The sequence below is a fragment of the Molossus molossus genome, unplaced genomic scaffold, assembly GCF_014108415.1.
Source record: "Molossus molossus isolate mMolMol1 unplaced genomic scaffold, mMolMol1.p scaffold_m16_p_1, whole genome shotgun sequence".
In the NCBI taxonomy this organism is placed as follows: Eukaryota; Metazoa; Chordata; class Mammalia; order Chiroptera; family Molossidae; genus Molossus; species Molossus molossus.
The window spans coordinates 242123990-242143154 of NW_023425344.1; the positions used below are offsets into that span (position 1 = coordinate 242123990).

At 61.9% G+C, this 19165-nt stretch overlaps 1 protein-coding gene across 2 annotated transcripts in view; it reads left to right on the forward strand.

Annotated features, from left to right (window-relative positions):
• ITPK1 (inositol-tetrakisphosphate 1-kinase) overlaps positions 1–17766 on the forward strand; it is a 142823-nt gene extending 125057 nt beyond the window's left edge. For both annotated transcript variants that reach the window (XM_036264120.1, XM_036264127.1), the window contains 6 exons: positions 906–1004; positions 1316–1356; positions 4297–4462; positions 9560–9627; positions 12963–13125; positions 15741–17766. In XM_036264120.1, coding sequence (XP_036120013.1) covers positions 906–1004; positions 1316–1356; positions 4297–4462; positions 9560–9627; positions 12963–13125; positions 15741–16096 — 893 coding nt within the window. In that variant the 3' untranslated portion in view covers positions 16097–17766. The remainder of the gene's footprint in view (positions 1–905; positions 1005–1315; positions 1357–4296; positions 4463–9559; positions 9628–12962; positions 13126–15740) is intronic.
• The last annotated feature ends 1399 nt before the right edge of the window (positions 17767–19165 follow it).

The following is a 19165-nucleotide window of genomic DNA, read 5'->3' on the forward strand; positions in this document are numbered from 1 at the left end:
TTAACACTCAGTAGATGAAGTCAGAATACATTTGCTATGCCACAAATTTGCCCTCACCCGGAGACTGGCACTGGGGGTTTCCTGATGAGCAGGGCAGACTCAGCTCCCAGAGCTTTTCAGAGAACCAAACACACCTGGAATCCACCGGGTTGGGTGCCCGCCAGAGGTGGGCGCCCCTCCGAGGCTGGGATTGGAAGGCAGGCATGGAAGGGGACAGGGCTGGCGGGGGCTGGAGAAGGGGGCGGGCACACTTGAGAGGAGTGAGGAAGTAGGGCCCGCAGGCCTGGCTGGCCGATGGGTCGGGAGCCGCCTGGTCGTCCACCTTTCGTTAGGTGGTCCTTGCACGAGGAGGGGTGGCTGTGGCACGCCCGCGAACCTCCCGGCCTTGGTTTCCTCTTCGGGTTCTTTTGCAGACGTCAGAGGTGATGCTCATGGAGCCTTAGCACAGTGCTAGATGCGCACGGGGAGCTCTGCACGGCCTCGTCCCACGTGATTGCTGAGCTGACTCGTCACGTGGGGAGGTCCTTGCAAGGAGCAGGGGAGTGCCCGTAGCTTACTAGTGAGCACTCGGGTTACCAGCCGTGTCCTGTTGTGCAGCTCGAGGAGTATTGTCTGTGTGCCTAAACGAGGGTGGGGCTGGTGTGGTTGTTACCCTTCTCTGATCTTCAGGTTGTAGAGTTGCATATTGGTTTTATAATTATAGAGATGTTATTAGAAAATGTGATTTAAAAATATGCTGTTCTGTGTGTGTGTGTGTGTGTGTGTGTTCACGTGACTGGAGTTTGGGGCATCCGACCGACCGGGAGAGCAGGGGTCCCCAGGGTAGCCCTGGGGAGGGAGGTCTGTCTCTGGAAGTGGCCCGGGCGGCCAGGCGCACGTGCTGACGGCATCCCCTCTGTCTGCAGATGACAGGATCTGCTCACCGCCCTTCATGGAGCTCACGAGCCTGTGCGGGGAGGACACCATGCAGCTTCTGGAGAAGAACGGCCTGACCTTCCCATTCAGTGTGTACCTGCTGGGGCTCCCCTGGGCGGGCGGGGCAGGCGTGGGCCCCCGGCCTTAAACTCAGAGGGTGGAGAGAGGCCTTGGCTGCCAGGGAGGGCATGGTCAGGGTCCCCTCTCCACACACTGTGGAAACAGGTCCTCGGGTGGTGTGGACAGAAGGGGCTTTTCTGCCACTGCTGAGGCAGCAAGTGTCCCGTGTCCCACCTGCCCCTTCCCCGAGGGCCACAGGTGTTTTGAGCCTGTCCGCGTACCTGAGCTTTGTGGATGAGTGATCTCGCTGACTCTACTTTTCTCCCCCTCCCACCCACAGTTTGCAAAACCAGAGTGGCTCACGGCACCAACTCCCATGAGGTGAGTGGAAGAAGACCTGACAATGGCGCGGCCGCTCTGCGCCCCCCGAGGCTGTGCCGCACGCACCTGCTGCCCCCACTCCGTCTGCCTCTGCTGGCTTTGTCTTTGGGCTCCAGCCTTGCCCTGTGCCTGCCCTTGTCCCCAAGTTCTGCGCCCAAGCGCGCCACCCCCCAGTCTGACCTGACTTCCACTGTTTGGCCCGTCGGTGTCATCGCTCCCTGCCGCCTGTTCTGTGCGGACACCAGGCTGGGCACCACCTAGGGCTGTGGACCGAAGAGATCTCATGGCTGCCCACAAGGGCTGGCTGGTTCTGTCAAATTTGGAAAGGGTGGGGACGAGGAAGGGCAACCTCCTGCCCCCGCTCCTCCATTCTTCATTCACCGAGCAGTCATTCCTGACCCCACTCGGGTGCGGGGGAGGCTGCTGGGGAAGTGAGCCTGGCCAGTGTGGAGCAGGCCTGCGGCAGGGAGGATGGTGGAGGACACGATGAGGCCTTCGCAGGAGGAGCCCCCGGCCAGGCAGGGGCTCCATTGGCTCTTTGTTGCCTTCACCACCCGTGGGCGCTACACCTGGGACATGCCTTCAGCCCTCCATGCCCCTTACATTTGACACCCCCAGGGGCCCATCGCTATAAGCATAGGGGACGGCGCACCGGGCAGTAGAGGTCTGAGCCTTGAGGAAGGCCCGTTGGGAGCGCCTGACCCTGAGCCCCCCCACGGACATGCTCCCCAGGCCCTTATGACTAAACATGGTGACGCTGGCAGCAGGGCCCTGAGGAGATTTATGCAGTGCCCTTGGTCCCTGGCATGTATTTATGGGGACATGGCTGCAAACAGACCTTGTTGGTGTGCTCTGGTACATGCCGTGGAGGCCGCACGGCCAAGGGCCACCTCCGCTCGTGGGAAGGGACACGGGGGCAGGAACCGGCCTGCTGCAGAGGCCAGCTGTCTCCCAAGGTTGGGAGCCCTCGTGGAGCCTTCTTGTCGGGCCTGCCTGGGCTCCGGGCCAGGGTGTGCTCTGTGCCAGGCCCCGGGGGGAGCAGGCAGGCGTCACTGTGTCCCCAGAGCCCACGCTGCCCTCGTGGCACCAGCACCTGCCTGCCACCCTTTCACCTGGCACTTTGCACCTCCAAGGGGGCCCTCCTGTGAGGGCCTGGGGGTGTCAGGATGGAGGGATGGCCCGGTGACAGCGTGATCAGGCAGCCTGCGGGCTGGGGCACTCTGCCATTCACAGACCTGGGGCCAGGCCTGGCCCTGTGCACGGCTAGCTGTGTGACTTGGGCTGGTCACCCGGCCTCTCCAAGTGTCGCCCCACCCCTGTAGCGGGTGTGACGGTGTGGTGAAGGGTGAGGGAGTTGCCCGGCCCAGGAAGTGTTGGGGCAGTGGCTCTGGGCCAGACCCTCAGGTATGGGGCCAGGGCCTTTGGGGGCGGCTCTTCACCCCTCTGGTTCCAGTCTCCATGTGCCCCCACACCCTGCTCTAGCCCGCAGTGTGCTGTTTCAGGGGGGGCTCCTCTCCCCTCTGGTGGAGGATCTGGAGTGTTGGAGACCCCCAGAGGCTCGTGTGTGCCTTGGGCCACCTGCCTCAGTTCTTAGAATCAGAGGGGCGCCCCTCTAGTGGGTGCTCTCCACAGCGTGAGCCAGGGGCTGGTGGGGCTCCTTGCCCGTCAGCGTGCCTAGGGTTGTTGACTGTAGCGAGGAGGACCCCTGGTTGGCACAACACCGCCTCCGGAGGGCACCTCTGCACCTGGTGTGTTCACAGAACTGCTTGGTTTTGTGTTTGGTTTCTAATCCAAGGCAAGCACACTGTTTGTCCCACAGTGACTGTCCCCTCACTTGTTTTTAAACCACTGAGCCAAAGCTCCACCTCCCAGCCCCGTGCCGGAGCCTGTCCCATGGTGGTTGGTGCTACCAGACAGGTGAGGGGGTGGAGCTCAAACAGGAGAGGTCCCTGCCTGTGCGGTGCCATGAGTGTGGAGCCCCGGACCCCCGTCTGCCCTCTCACCACCTCTGTCATCGGAAGGCTGAGGGGACAGTCACTTTGGGGCGTACACATTTTGTTTCCCAAGTGGCCTGGATCTCTGCTTTGGCCCCGTCGGGCTGAGACCAGGCACGCTGGGTGGCCGTCCGCGACAGCTGGGTTGGGGCAGCAGTGGGGCCGGCGGCCAGCTGTCCAGGCCGTCAGCCCCCTCCCAGCAGCCTCTGGTGGCTCCTCTGGGGCCTGTGGGCTGAGGGACTAGCTGTGGCCCTGGGCAGACCCCGCCTCAGCAGGGCCGCGCGGCTTCTTCTCGCTGTCCTCTGCCTGCTCTCCCTCAGTGCCCTGCCAGACCTCCCGTACGGACTGGGAACAGCTTGTGCCCGTTTCCTGGTCGCGTGACACTCAGCGTGTAAGAGGACAGACCCAGTCACAGTCCAGGCTTTGTCACTTTCCAGTAGGCCACTGAGCTCCTGAAGGCCTCAGTGTGTCATCTGTAAAATGGGCACGGAGACGGTGCCCACCTCAGGTGCACTGGGAGGACAGCACCGGGTGACCCACATAGTGGCTGGGACAGGGCATGTCGTGGGTGCTCCTAAGGGGCAGCCCTCGTCATTACACAGGCTTCCGCCCCTGGCCTCCCTGGCCTGGGCTGTTGTGGGGGATCCTCTGAGGATGCCAGGAGGGCTGAGTAGCGCACAGCCAGGGGGCTGCATTCCCCGACTCCAGTGTGAACGGTGGAGTTAGTGCAGCCAGCTCAACCCTGCTTGGCGAGCCCGATGGTGCTGGATTTCCAAACCCCCAGGAGAGGACTGACCGGTGTTCTTCTGAGTCCCGCTCCACTCCCCCTGGCTTGAGAGCCTTCCTGCGGAGGCTTAGGCCAGAGACGGGCTGGTGGCAGTGACAGGTGGCGCACCTGTGCCTGAGGCTGGAGGGTGCACTGACAGTCTCGACCCTGTCTCCCCAGATGGCCATCGTGTTCAACCAGGAGGGCCTGAGCGCCATCCAGCCGCCCTGCGTGGTCCAGAATTTCATCAACCACAACGCCGTCCTGTACAAGGTGTTTGTGGTCGGCGAGTCCTACACGGTGGTCCAGAGACCCTCGCTCAAGAACTTCTCCGCAGGCACATCAGGTAACCAGACCTACCGCCTTCTCAGATTGCCGAGTTCCGGGCCCGGCTGGGCCACGGCATCAGCCGCCTGTCCTTGAGCACTAACCCTGACACCTGTGTGTGTCTGGAGGGGGAGCGATGATCTGAAGGTTGAACGAATTGTGTGCTGTAGACTAGAGGTCTTGGAAAAGAAGTGAAAACCCCTATTCCACCAGGTCATTGTAGGGACTCCATCCATCTGAACCACCGTGCACTCCAAGAAGCCCCCGAAAACTTTCTGGACCCAGGTCGCTTGCAGGAACCCTGTGCAGTGAGATGCAGGAGGAACGCGCTGGAACGGATGGCTGGCCCTCCCGGGAAGCGGGGGTGGGGGTCTCGTATTTTGAGGGTCAGACCACTGGTTACTTATCCCATCTCCTTTTCCAAATGCAGAAACACTACGTTACTGGCCGCTTCTGCAGCCGCTGAGGTGAATGTGTACTGTTAGAGGTCAGCACGCAGGGTCACAGGGCTCCCCATGGGCACAGACACCCTCGGGGTGCCCCCTCACCAGGTGAGGACCGAATCCGTGATCGTTTTGGATCAGTGAGTGATGGTCCTAAGCATCCCCGGAGGTCACGCGGCAATAGCATTTGCAGGATGCTGCCATCACTGGGGCACCTGAGGAGCCCCAGGGAGGCTGGTGGCTCCGCAAGCTTAGCTTTTCTTCTGCTGCTCACCTGGCACCTGCTGACCCTCGGTCATTGCAAACACCATGCAGGGATCAGGATTTGCTGGCATTGGGGCTGCCCCGAAATGTCCCAGTGGTTCTGAGGCATCTCCAAGGCCAGTTCCAGAACCGGGAACAGTGGCAGCACCGTGAAGGAGCTGGCTTCCAGGAGCCCGGGAGGGCGGGGGTCGCGGTGTGGTTTGCTCAGGCGCGCTGCGCACTGGTGTCCACAAGGGCAACGCCACAAGGTGGGCCGCGCAGGCCGCGCTCTCCGTCGGAGTGGACAGATGGTCTTCCGGAGATCCCTCTGCTGGGGCTGCCGGTCACAGTTGCTCCTCGTGACTCCAGCCCACTGTCCTGAAGGAAGTTCAGCTGTCCTTGTCTTCCTCCACCGTCTTCCCGTGAACCACAGCAGACGCGTGGAAGTGTCCTTCCGGTGCAGGCGGCTTCCCCCCAGGCCTGGGCCCCAGACTGCAGGCTGTTCTCGGGGTGCAGGACATCCTTGTCCTGACGCTGCTGCCAGCCCCTCCCTGGAATGGTGCACAGTGTCTGCCGGGGGCCTCTGGCATGTGACTGTCCTGGCAAGCAGCAGTCCTATACTATGGGCCAGAGGGGCTGGTTTTTTTTTTAATCCTCATTTTTCAACCTTTACATCTTTGGAAAATGTATTCAATTAAGAGTAGTTATACCTTATGTAGTCTCCTTTCCTTTTTTTTTTTTTTTTTGTTAACAAAATCACTACCTCTCTAAAAGAAATTTACTACAATGTCCCTCCCTTCTACCCAGAAAGTGTCCCCCTTTTTGTCCTGGTTGCAGAGTGCTGGGCAGTGTCGAGCAGGGCATGGCTCCCCGTCTGTGTGTCTTCCTCTGGCCCTTTCCGGGTTGCCGGTTGGCCATGAAATGTAGACTGGGGCCGAGTGAATGAGCAAATGTACACTGAGCTGATGGAGAAATGTCTACTGGGCTGAGGCTGAGTAACTTCCAGCATCTCTGTCATCTATCCCCAAAGCTCAAGCCGTGTCCGCTGTCCAGGGCATTGCCCGGGAGCTGGTGTGGGCTTTGTTCCTTTTATACGCGTGTTCTCGTCCGAATGAGAAGGTCAACCAGATGGCAGAGGGGCTTGGGGCTCCAGGCTCTTTCCAGCGCCCACCCACTTTCTGGTTCCCGTAGCCCAGTGTGGTAGCCCCCGGTCTCCCCTGTGGCGTCAGGAGTTGGGGACAACTTGATCAGGACTCTCCAGGACACAGGCTGGAGGAGACGCTGTCCTTCCCTCCACCGCTGCCGTACTCTTTGGGTTCTCAGATGCACTTTGGCTTTTACGTTTTAAGGTCTCTGAAGCCAGGTGTGTGTCCCGCAGCCGGTGGCACCTAGCAGGTGCGTCCTCTGGAACGGAAGTCACTCTGACGCAGGGAGTTGACATTGGCCTGTGCCAGCCACCAGGAACATTTCCATTCTCTGCACGTGGTTCCCAGTCTTGGGGAGCCCCCCACGCCATGCCAGAATCAGAAAGGGCACGGCCCTCTGCTCCTCCTCTGCAGTGGGTTTATTTCTTGTTTCCTTTGTGGACACAGAGCTTTGATTCTAGTCTGCTCCCTTGTCCCCTTGGGGGTACATAAAAGAATGCTGCCACTTAACACATAGAGGGAGCCAGCAGGCGTTTTTCTGCAAAAGGCCAGAGAGTACATTGTCCAGCTGCGGCCTGGTCACCTAACGCTGCCACGGCAGCCTGGAAGCACGGTGACAGCCAGTGACTGAGCACAGCTGTGTCCCAATGAAACCGTGTTCGCACACAGCTGGTCTCAGCTAGAGCCTCTGCAGTTTGACAGATGCTGCACTTCCCCTCCACACCCAGAGAGACGACAAGGAAGCAAAAGGGGCTGAAGAGAGTGTGGCCAGAGCTCATGGCTGCACCACTGAGTTCCTGGGTATTTCGGGGTTCATCTCGTCATTTTCTCTTTTAACTTTGAACCTGTTGTTCTCTGCTGTGCATTGCAGACAGAAACACCCATGTTCCTCTCATTGTCCCCGCACCCGTGCAGCGAGGTGGTGGTGCCCCTCACCAGGGCTCGCTGTCTGGGGAACAGCCCGGGAACAGAGTGGAGGGGCCCCCACATCCAGGGTGTTCCTGCGATCACAGTGCCAGGGCCTGGCCGGGTCCATCTTTAGAGGGGCTGGGTGTTTTTTAAGTAAGCTCTGAGCTTTATTGAACTTCTTTATATTTATCTATTTTATTTTTTAACCCTCACTGGATGTGCGAGGGAAACATCAGTCAGTTGCTCCTACCTTTGCTCCAACTGGGGATTGAACCCACGACCTTCTGGTATACAGGATGACGCTCCAACCAGCTGGGCCACACCAGCCAGGGTGCACTAGGCGTCTTGAAGCTGCCCGAGGAACTGGCGCCAAGGGTCACTCTGACCCCGCCTGGCCTGGCCTGGCTTCCCATAGTCTCCTGGGTGGCAGCTTCCAGCCATCGCACTCCCTCGGGCCCTGGTCAAGCTGCGCTCTGGAGGGTCTGAGCAGAAGGCAGCTCTCCCTGCCCGGCCATGACCAGTCCTCGGGCCAGGGCCCCAGGTCCGCGTTGGCCAGGAGAAGAAACGTGTCCCCTTTGCAGTGGGCCATACTTTGGATTGGTCTTCATGCCATGAGAAGCTGTTGGGTGACATGGTCTGTCTAGTTCAATGGGCACCAGGTAGGCCCTCCGTGTGCCCGGCTCCTTCCTGTCTGGGTACAGCTAAGCCCCATGGTGTTCCTCGGGCTCCTGCAGGCCCTTCGGCTCCCTGCTCTGGGTGGCCCTCCTCCCCCAGGCCTGCTCTGCCTTCCCGGCTACTGCCCTTGGACACCCATGAAGTAGGTGGGAGGTGCCTGAGCTCAGTCGGGCTGGGCCAGGCTGGGGTACAGGGTTAAAAGGTGGGCAATGCCTGCAGAAGGCCAGAGTGCCCATCCCAGCAGCTCCAGCCCTGCTCCAGCCTCTGGCCCATGGGGCTTTCTACCCCCAGGGCTCACTCTTCTTGGCTGTTAGTGCTCAGGAGTAGAGGTGGTTGGAGCTGCTTGGCACAAGTCCTGCAGGGTGTTTATTTTCCCCAGGCTCCTCCCCAGGACCGTCTCTCATGCCCCCGGTCTGGACCGGCTCTGGTGGGAGCAGCGGGAGGACTGTCGGGCACACCGGGGCGGCAGGGGGCCTGTGTGCCCCGCTAGCAGGAAGGACGCCAGGTACATCTCAGCGCCTGCCTGCTTGGCCTCCGCCCAGATCACTTCCTTGTGCATGATTGTTGGTTGCATCGCCGTAGTCCTGGAGCTGGTGTGTCCTCGGCCTGGGCCCTGGCACGATGATGCCCCGCCTTCCTGTCCAGCGCTCAGGGGTCTGGATCCCAGGGATAAACAAAGTGTCCTGGGGCACAGAGCCACATGGAGGCTCATGGCCTGTGTTGTACTTGGGGGGCTCACGGGGTGGGTGATAGGCCCTGGCCCGAGGCTCATGGAGTTGCGATTCTTGCATTCGTATGCCCACTCTTCCAAGTGCTCAGGGACGTGTCTGCCTGGCCGACCAACCTTCCTTTCCTCTCCGAGGGGTGAACACATAGCCAGCCTCATGGCTCCCGTTATTCTTGGGATCGGCCTGCCTGTCTGGGTGCCCCCACGGGATTGAGGGACATGGGGTGCCATGGACGTGGGCATGGATCAGGGGGTATGGGGCGATAGAGGGTGGAGGGCATTTCAGGGGGCTGTGCCAGCTTCCAAAGCCCGATGATTCTGTGTGCCTTCTTGGATGTTCCCTACGGAAGCCCATGTTCTAATTTCCTAGTTTTTCCATAAATGGTTGGGAAACAGCAGAACCCTTTTGTATTTTAAACATTCACATGCCAAGGGCAGCCTGGCTGTGTCTAAGGTGCTGCCCGGGAAAGCAGCTCCGAGGGCAGATGCCGGGAGGGCTGGGAGGGCTGGGTTACATGGCATTGCTGGGCCTCTCATCCCGGCCTCTGATGTTTGGGTGTGAGTGTTTTCTGCTCCCGTAGCCACGCGCACCTGGCCCCCTTTCAGATGCCATGTCCGTAAGACATAGGGCACAGTCTGGGAATGAGGCCTTTAGGTGTTGGAGAAAACCAGACCTGATCCTGTACGAGGGAGGCCGAGGTGGGCTCATTAAGCCAGTCATTTTTATATGGGAAGAAAATTTGAAACAGAAGCCCTGAATGGGTATGCGTCCGTCCATGGTGTGGTGTCTCCTTGGGGTGGGGGTACCGGGCTCACTGGGGCCCCAGGTGGCTGCTGTTGGCCCCTGAGCCTGAAGGCCATTGTGGTCACCGTCCCTCGTGGCTGGGGTGGTGCTGCCCCCTGGTGTCAGGCGGTGGAGTAGCCATCCCTTCTTTGAGCTTCTAATTGGCTTCTCCCTGTGTTTGTTTTTTCAGACCGCGAGTCCATCTTCTTCAACAGCCACAACGTGTCGAAGCCAGAGTCGTCGTCGGTGCTGACCGAGGTATGTCCTCCTGCCGTGGGGGCCTGGGGTGCGCCTGCTGTGAGCTCTCGGCGGGGGGCCCGGGGCCGAGCTCTCGCTGCAGGAGGCATCTCTCACCCATGCCAGGGGCTTGCTTCAGGCTTCGGCTGATGACCTCCACGCCTGCGCCTGCTCACCACTAGGTTACTCCAGATGGAAGGTTTTCCAAGTCTTTTCCCCGCATGAGGAAATGCCCCCAGTCAGGAGGAATTTGATAACCTGCTTTTCACTGATATAAGAAAAGGGTGGGAAGCCATGCCCCCTCCTTTTACTGTTTGTCAGTGTGAACCCCGTGAGAGTTAAGAGCCCAGTGGTACTTCGGTGGGTGGTGAGCTTGGCAGCTGGTCAGGGAACGTTGCTGTGTGTCCGGCTCCCTCCCGGATGCCTGTGGCATCGCCGCCAGGCCCTGAACCAGCCCCGCAGGGACAGGGCGGGCAGGTGAGCAGGGCAGCTCTACGTTCCCGAGGGGAGACCGTGCCCAGTGAGGCTGAGTGGCTGCTCCAAGCTCACAGGGCTGTGCCCTCCAGGACAGAGCCGGGACTGGACCCCAGATTGGTCTAATTCCAAATCTGGGTCTCCCAGGATTTGGGACTTTTTATCTCTCTGGAAACTGTGAAGTAGACAGTTAGAAATCGCCACAGGGCCACCCTCCTCGGTCTCTGTGAGTCCAGGAAGCCAGAAGCCTCTGCCACCACCTCCTCCGAACTGGAGGCCTCTGCCGGGTCTCCTGTCCCGAGTCCCAGCATCCGGGCCATTCTGGGACGGTTTGCCCGTGCCCCTTCCCTGTCCCGGGCTGGCCTCACCGACCAGACCCAGGGCAGACCCCGCCTCGGACTCACTGTTCCGGGTCAGGGCTCCTGCTGGCCCGATTGCCTCCTGCCCTGACCCGGCGCCTGGCCCTTCCTGTTTGTCTCTGTTCCTCTGGGGCCAGCTGTGTGCTGAGGGTTTGACCGAGCACCGGTGTGGACGGGCCTGGAGGGACCACCAGCGCCTTCGGGACACTGATGGACGTTTCTCAGGAACAAGGTTCACAGTCAGGGAAGCTTGGGGGAACAGTCAGATTTAAACAGTACCTCTTGGTGCCTGGCTGTGTGCATTAGAAAATATAAACAGATTGGGCAAGAAAGGGCGTTAAAAAAAAGGATTTTTTGGCTGCCTGAGCTTCAGACCCTCGAGACGAGTCCGGTTCCACAGGGCTCCTCCCTGCAGGGCTGCCAGGCGTAGCTCGGGCAGGACGGAGGGAGGGCGCCGTCCCTGCACACCCTGCACAGCGTGTGGGGCCAGTGCTGCTGGGGCTGTTAACGGACACCAGAGGGTCCCTGTGAGGGTCACAAGCAGAGTGACCCACTGGAAAGTGACCTCTTGGACAGTCTCCTGTATCTTTATTTGTAAAATGGGAGAGTCAGCCTAAGGATAGTTCCGGGGCCTTCTCTGTACCTGAAGGGTCTGCCATTGTCTCCTCCTCCCCAGCTCCTGCCTGCTGTTCAGGGTCCCCGGGGTGAAGGGAAGTGCAGTCAGCTGACCGCCGTTAGGAGAGCAGCTTCCTGCTCACCTGCAGGCTGGCTGGGCCCAGACCGCCCTTCCAGACATGCCCTGCCATCCTCCTGCCCGCTGGGGCGCCCTCCAGTCCTGCCCCGGCTCCTGCAGGGAGCCCTGCCCTGGCCTTGAAGCGCCCTCCACTCTCAGCTGGAGCCCCAGCCCCACACCCAGCTAGCAGGCCCAAAACACCGGCAGAGGGAATGGTTAAGAGGGGGCACTGACTGCACTGCCTGGGTCAGACTCCAGCGCCACCGCCTCCCAGCGGTGCGGCCTCATCTGCAGCCCCCAGGCCCCAGGCCTCAGGCCCAGCCCTGGCAGCCGCTCGTCTGCAATCTGTCTCTGGAGCGGCCTCTTCTGACCTTCCGTAATGAGGGAGTCACACGAATGGGACCTCTTGTCCGGCTTTTCCCTGAGCCTGATGTTTCAGGGTTTGTCCACGCTGTTGCTCGTACAGTGACTAGCACTCCGCTGTGTGCTGGAGTCTGTCTGTCACCTGTCAATGGACATTTGGGGATCTCTGCCCGTTGGCTGCTGTGAACAGCGCATGCACGCCCCCGCCCGTTCTGGGCGCACACCTGGGCGTGGACTTGCTGTGTTTGACGCTGTGACCCGGCTGCACTCTTACTCCGGATGGATCAGGCCCCTCTTCCCCTCGGCCCCAGCCCTCAGTCCTCGGGACTCCCGCATGTACTGAGCGCCTCCTGCGACCCCTGTTCTGACTTAGGGTGACACGGTGCTGTCCCTGCCCCAGAATCGGGGTGAGCACCTCATCCCAGCCAGGCATGTGCTGTCCCCAGCTCGTCAGGGCCCTCCTGCTCCTCCCGATAGTCTGGGGTGGAAGCCTCGTTGGTCCTGCTCCTCAGGTGGGCAAACCGAGGTGCAGAGAAGCCACATCCTCTTCCTAAGACCACAGCTAGGAGGTCGCGGTCAGGCTCCCGCTCCAGGTCTCTCTGACTCTGGATCCTTCCCGTGCGGCCTGGCGCGTCCTTGGAGGCCCAGGAAGACGTGTGGGCCTGTCCCGGGAAGGAGCCGTGGTGCTGGGGCAGGGTCGGCCCGCTGGCCCCACAAGGCTTCGCTGGACTCAGCACGGCCGGGGGAGCAGCAGAGGAGCCTCTCTGGGGACGCCATCGCCCATTCGAATGAGGCTGCTGCAAAGGGGAGTCCGCCCGGGAGCCCTGTCTCCCCCACTGTCCAGTACTGGGCAGTAAATGAAGGCTGGTCCACAGAGTCCCCCACACACACACCTGGGTACAAGTCCAGCTCTGGCCACGGTGGGCTGGTCGGGAGATGCTGACCAAGTCTTTCCTGCTCCCTTGTCCGCCCGACTCCCAGCTGTTCACAGCTCTCCTGCGGGCTCTTCCCTGCACCTCCCTCCAGTGCACCCTCACCTGGGGCCTTCTCCTCCCAGACCCTCTCGCCTGCGGGGGCCAGTCCCTGCTCCTGCCCACAGTCTTCCTGGCTCCCAGCAGACCCGCTCCGTCCCTCCTGCTTAGACGGTTGGGTGTTAGAGGCCAGCACACCTGTGTACAAGTCCAGCCCCGGCCTAGCCCCTGACCCGTGTGTAAAATGCTGATAACAACACCCACCTCCCAGTTGTTAGAAGGCCTGGAGAGGTCATGGACACTATACACGCAGGACCTGCCTCGTTGGCAGGTTTTAGAAATGGCCATCCTGGTGCTGACGGGTCTGTCCTGCCTCCTTGCCTGCGGGTCTGTGTGGTGTGGCTTTGCACGTCCCCACCTATGGCCTGACTCGTGTGCGTGTGTGTGTGTTGACAGCTGGACAAGATCGAGGGCGTGTTCGAGCGGCCGAGTGACCAGGTCATCCGGGAGCTCTCCCGGGCCCTGCGGCAGGCGCTGGGGGTGTCTCTGTTCGGGATCGACATCATCATCAACAACCAGACCGGGCAGCATGCTGTCATCGACATCAATGCCTTCCCAGGTGAGCGGCAGGGATGGGAGCAGGGTCCATCCCTCACTGTCTGTGGGACGGGGGTCAGTGCAGCCCCCACTAAGCCTCAGCTCCGCTGCTAATGGGGTTGCCGGTGTGGGAGGAGCAAAGGAAGTCGAGTTTGTACATCTGGCCAGAGCGCGCACACTGGGGCCGCCAGACCATGTTCTCACCCTGCTCTGACCCTCGCCGTCAGCAGGAGCCTTTGTTGCCAAATCTCAGCTGATCCTTGGGCCTGTGTAGATTTAAAGAGCTGAAAGGGGGCCCTGGCTGGTTTGGCTCAGCGGTTAGAGTGTCGACCTGCAGACCACAGTCGCGGGCTCGATTCCGGCCAAGGGCATGTACCTCGGTTGCAGTTTGATTCCTGGCCCTGGTCGGGGTCGGGGTCGTGCAGGAGGCAACCAATCGATGTGTCTCTCTCACATCAATGTTTCCCTCCCTCCCTCCCTGTCTCCCTCCCTGCCTCCCTCCCTCCCTCCCTCTCTATCTGAAGATAGGTGGGAAAATGTCCTCAGCTGAGGATTAAAAAAAAAAGGTGAAAGGGTGCTGGAGGAGATACACCCCCCCCCCCCCGGTTATATGTAGGGCACTGAGCCCCCCAGGGAGGAGTTGCCCCAGGTCGCACTAGGCTGGTGGCAGGGCCGTGCTCCTCACCCCAGGGTCGCAGCTCCCTGCTGCCTGCTGGAGCCCGAGGCGGGTGGCACGTGCCGGGCCCTCGTGGTCTCGCTCCAGCGGGGGCTCCACAGAAGACCCCACCACGTGGAGACTGTCCGGAGCATTTGCAGGGTGCAAGGAAGCCCCCATGCACAGGGAGGGCTGCGGGCATCAGGCCCTGGGCTGGCCGCCTCGGGGGGCTGTGTGCTGGGCTGTCATTGCACCCGTCATGCCAGGCCTGCCCCCGACCTCCACCAGCAGCACCTCGTTTGCCGTGGGGACGTGGAGGCTTGGGGCGGGATAACGTGTCCAAAATCACTTGCTACCCAGTGGTGGAACCGGGATAGGGCCCTGTGCTCCTGACCACAGGGCTTCCTGCCCTCAGCCCCAGCGGGTTCAGATCCTGGCTCTGCCTTCACAGCCTGACGACACGCCACCTAGCGGGGCAGTCAGTGGGAATGGCGTTCCCCCTTCGCGGAGACAGGAGATGGTGTTTGCGCAGCCTGGCCCTTGAGCCGGCGCCCTGCGGTGCAATTCACCTCGAAGCTGGAGAGCAGTGGGCCCAGAGCGGCCGCGCGGCCTCTGGCCAGGTGCCGCAGACCTGAGGGGCTTCCCGGCCTCCTGTGCGCTCTCGGGCCTCCGTCCCCCACCGGAGGTGCACACACCCTGCCTCATCTGGGGACAACGGGGTGGCTGCGAGGGAATGGCTTGTGTTCCCCGGCGTTGCTGTGGCTCCAGCTCTCCTCCCGCACGCGTGTCTGCACCGGAATCCCGGCCATGCGCCCTGCCCTCCCCCAGCCCAGCCCCAGCCCCAGCCCCGAGCGAAACCCGGTCCTAGGTGGGGTGCCCAGCACCACATGGTATTCAAGGCCCGGGGGGACCAAAGGGCCTGGTTCAGAGCCTGGCTCTGCCACTCAGGGAATTGTGTCCTCACCTGTGAAGAGGGGCCGGAGCTCTGACCCCGGGTGAGCACCGCCGTGGACGCACCACCACCCTCCCCTCCCACGGACTGTCGCACCTCCACCTGTTGATGTTCTTCTTGTCTTTGGGGCCAGTGCTTTGCCTCTTGTTTCTCCGTCTGTGAAGGGACAGCGGTGAAGGTGGAGCGGGGTGTGTCCATGGAAGCAGAGTGTGTGCCTGTGGGCACCACTGTGTCCTCCGCTCGGTCTCGGGCTCCCTCGAGCGGACCCATGAGGCAGCCCGCCCTCGGCTCTGTGAAAGCTCGCGCACCTGCCCCTTCCTGGACCTTCTTGGTCCCCGCCCCCCTCTCCTCACCTTGTTCTTGCAACCTTGCCCTGCCTGGTTCTCGTCCTGCCAGATTGGTGTAGGAAGGTGGGGACCCAGCCCAGGTCGCAGGTTTCTGAAGCAGTTTGGGGGAGTCTCGCTCTGCTCAGCCGGTGGCTCCCAAGGACTGTTTGCTGACATTCCATCTGCATCCGCATCTGAAGTGGTTTCAGGAGCCCGGGCCCCACTCTGTTAGGGAAGCAGTGTCAGTGTGCGGTGGCCTGGGGGTGCTCAGGCTTGGCCCCTTGGCTTCGGTGCTGAGCGTAGGCACATGTCATGCCCTGCCAGTATTTTGGCCTCAATTCTGGGAGCAGCTGCCATGGATCAGGCACCACCCACACCACAGCCCCTTGGTTGTACCCAGAGAGCCTCCCGAGAGTCCAGGCCGCGTGGTGGGAGGGTGTTTGTGACTCAGCACGTGGGGAGTGGGCCTGCGGTCCTGCCACCTCCGCCGTGCCACACGATTCCAGCGCCTCTGAAGCTGCCCGAGAGGGACGGGGTCCCAGAGTGTTTGCTCATCAGCCCACGTGCTACAGCTTCTCACATTCGGGGGGCAGCGAACCCAAGGAGCAGCCCTTTGGAGCCACGCATGCCCAGCTTTGAGTCTCCCGTGTGACACCTTGTCCAGTCCCACCTCGCTAAGCCGGCTGTCTGTCTCTCCCACCCAGGCTACGAGGGCGTGAGCGAGTTCTTCACGGACCTCCTGAACCACATCGCCTCCGTCCTGCAGGCCCAGAGCGCAGCCAGCGCGGGGGACGCGGCCCCACTGCGGCACAGCAGGCTCCTGGCGGAGCAGGCGGACAGCCTAGCGGGCGAGCGGACGTGCAGCGCCAGCCCCGGCTGCTGCAGCAGCATGATGGGCCAGGACCCGCCCTGGACCGCGGAGGCCGCGGGGGGCGGCGTGGGTGCGGGCGGCGCGGCCGCCAAGCTGCCCCACCAGAGACTCGGCTGCACCGCTGCCGTGTCCCCCAGCTTCCAGCAGCACTGTGTGGCCTCCCTGGCCACCAAGGCCTCCTCCCAATAGCTACAGAGCCCAGGACCCAGAGGGCGGCGTGGGCCACGGAGCACAGCCACAGGGTGAGCGGCTCCTGGTGGTGACATCCTAAGAATTCCCAACGGTCTGATTTTTTTTCCAATGTTTAACCTTATTTTCTGATGTCATTATCTAAGTGTGGGATTGGGGGGAAGACGGGAAAGAGCCCCAGTGGTCCGGCCTCCTGGAAAAGGGACACCTGCCTACTTCCTGCTGCGCAGATCCACTGAGTTTACACACGCGTGTTTTCAACACTAGGTCTGAGTGTGAGGGGTGTGCCGTGTGGGTGCCGTGCGTGTGCGAGTGTGTGTGCACATCCATGTCTTGGTCTCGATGGCTGCTGCGGACTGGGCCTTGGGACGCTGCAGGGGCCGCCTTGGTCCGGCTGCTGCCCTGAACAGCACGTGAACGGTTCCCCTTCTCCCTCCTCCCCTGGCCCCCGCCTGCCCCAGCTGGGACCCCTCCTGCCGGCCACCTCCTCGGCTTCGGAGGAGCGGGGCCTGAAACCCTGCCAGGTGCGCAGCTGCCCTTTCCTCCCGAAAGCATCGCCCAGGAGGCGAGAGGCCGCAGCTACCGTGTGCTGGGGGCTTCCAGGCTGGGGTCTGGGCGGCTGCCACCGGCTTCCGTCTCCCGGGACGGAAGGGGAAGGAAGCTCCCAGCGGAGCCAAGGCCCTGGGTTCGCTGCCTCTCCGTGTTCAGCCTCCTGGAGCCTGCCCAGCCCCCCCACGTGTCCCACGCCGCCCTGCGAGGGCCCCTCCTTCCTTGACCAAACACTGCTGCTCCTGGGGGGGAGGCTGCCTGGTGGGGGGCCCGGCCGATCCCGCCTGTGCCAAGGATTTGTGCCGTGATTTTGGGCAAATCATTCCTAGAGTTGCCGGCCTCTGCGACCTCATTGAGACCAGAACTCAAGGGCGGGCTTGACGCCCCAGCCCCTGCCGTGCAGCCTGCTTTCCCATGAAGTGACCCTGGGTGAACCCCCCTGACATCGAGGCGACTGGGGCTCCTCTTCCCAGCAGGAGGAGGCCACCCATGGGCTTCGGTCCCGTTCACATCCGCTTGGCCCACCCTCACTCAGAAGGCCCCTCCCGTCTTCATGGCACTGAGCCAGCCAAGGGGGAGGGAGCGGCAGCCCCAGAAATGAGAGATCACGATCCCCCCCTCTTAGAGTCACCCCGGCCCCTGGCGACAGCAGACTGACTGCCAGCTGGTTGTCACATCCCAGGTCCAGGCAGGCTGGCAGCCCTCAGAGAGGGGGCCGGGGTGGGGCTCTGTCCTGGGTAGTGGGAGCCCCGGGAGGCGCACAGGATGCTGAGCATGATCTCAGGTCGTAAGATCCCGGTTGGCTCAGAGCAGAGGGCCCTGGGCTGTCCTGTGTGGTCCGAGGAGGATGAAGAGGCCGCTGAGCTGGGGGTCCCCCCAGGCCTGGCTCGGCGGGGAGCGGGGTGGCTGCCATCAGAACTGCCCGCTGACTAACCGCGTTTACACGACTTGCGTGTGGAGCCCCGATTATGTCTGTACGTCACCCTTCCTCGGCCGACCGAGCCCGGGGCGCGGGGAGCGTGACCGGCCTCTTGCACTGCTTTGTCTCCAGAATAAACTACTGAAATCAAACCACACTCCACCGGTGTCCGCAGTGTTGCCCAAAGCCTGTCACTCCCCGAGTCTGGTAATAAAATGGCTTTACCTTTGTGAGTGAAATTCCAATCCCAGTGTGCCTCAAGAACGGGGCGAGTGTGGTGTGACCCTGTGGCCAGGCTGGACCCCTGGCCGTCGCGTGTTCCTGTGTGATCTGTCACCCCTCAGTGTGGCACGTGAGAGTGTCCAGGCCCCAGATATCAAGTGGCTGTTTTCCAGGGACGTGGTTTCCCACAGCCTCGCTGCAGGTGGCGGACACAGGCTGCCTTCTCCAGGAAGGAGAGCGAGGGGCAGGTTGGCTTCCTAGAGGCAGGGTGCTTCCCGTGGCGGCAGAGGCCCAGCGCACCCAGGCGTGTGCGGCCTCTCCCCAGGGCTGTGACCGCCGAGCGGCACCCGTGGCCATCTGAATGGACTGTGGGAGCTGTCAGGGAACCTGGTGTGGAGAGGAACTGGACAGTGATGTGCATCATCCCCCCAATGCCATGTCACCTGGGGGTGCACACGGAGACCGGCCACGGAGTTGGCTTCCCCTTAGGCCTCGTTGTCACTAGCCTCTCTTCATCAGTTGGCGGGCACACTGGGGCCTGTAGCCCTGCAGCATCTAGTGGCAGTTGGCAGAGCCATATTTTGCCCGAGGCCCTGGGTAGGTTCAGAGGGTCACGTGTGAGGTCTGTGAGCTGGGCCAGGCTCTGTGTGTGGGTGTCTGATTGTGTTTGATGCCCCAGCCGAGTGCAGGTGCTGGACGTGTGTCCCACGGGATAGCCCAGAGGTGTGTCCGAGAGCAGGGGCCTCGCCGTGGGCAGCATGCAGGCGTCCAGGCTGGCAGACCCTGGAGTGTCCCCGCGAGTCGGCGGGGCACCCTCAAAGTGGGCCTGCCTGCATCTTGAATCCTACCGTTGAAGGAGAAAACCTGGAAAAGGAGTCCTCTTGACCCAGAGGACTGGGCTTTGGGGAGGCCTGGGGCCCTGGCAGGAAGCTGCAGTTTTCAAGCCAACTGGGAAGAGCAGCTGTCGCCTGTCCTTGTCATAGCCGGGAGGCTGGCCCTCAGCTTGGGCACGCACATCGGCCACGAGAGCCATTGCGTGGCTTCACTCGTGCCCCTGGGGCTCACCTCTTGTCTCTCCTCTGTCCCCTAGAAAGCATCCTTCGCTCGGTGAGCCCCAGCTTCTTGGGCCATGGCTCCAGGGAGCTGGCTGTCCTGTGGGAGCTTGGTCCCCCCACCAGGGCTCACCACAAGCAGGGGACTGCGTTGATTACTGACAAAGTTCTGGGCTTCTCCCTCCTTGGTCAGCCTGGCCTGAGCCGGGGCCTGGGGTGATGTGTCCCTGCTCCTCCTGACGAGGGGTCCGTCGACCTGGTCTCGGAACGCCCCTGAACACACACACTGTTCAAGGGGAGCTGACTTACAGACGGCCTGGGCCCTCG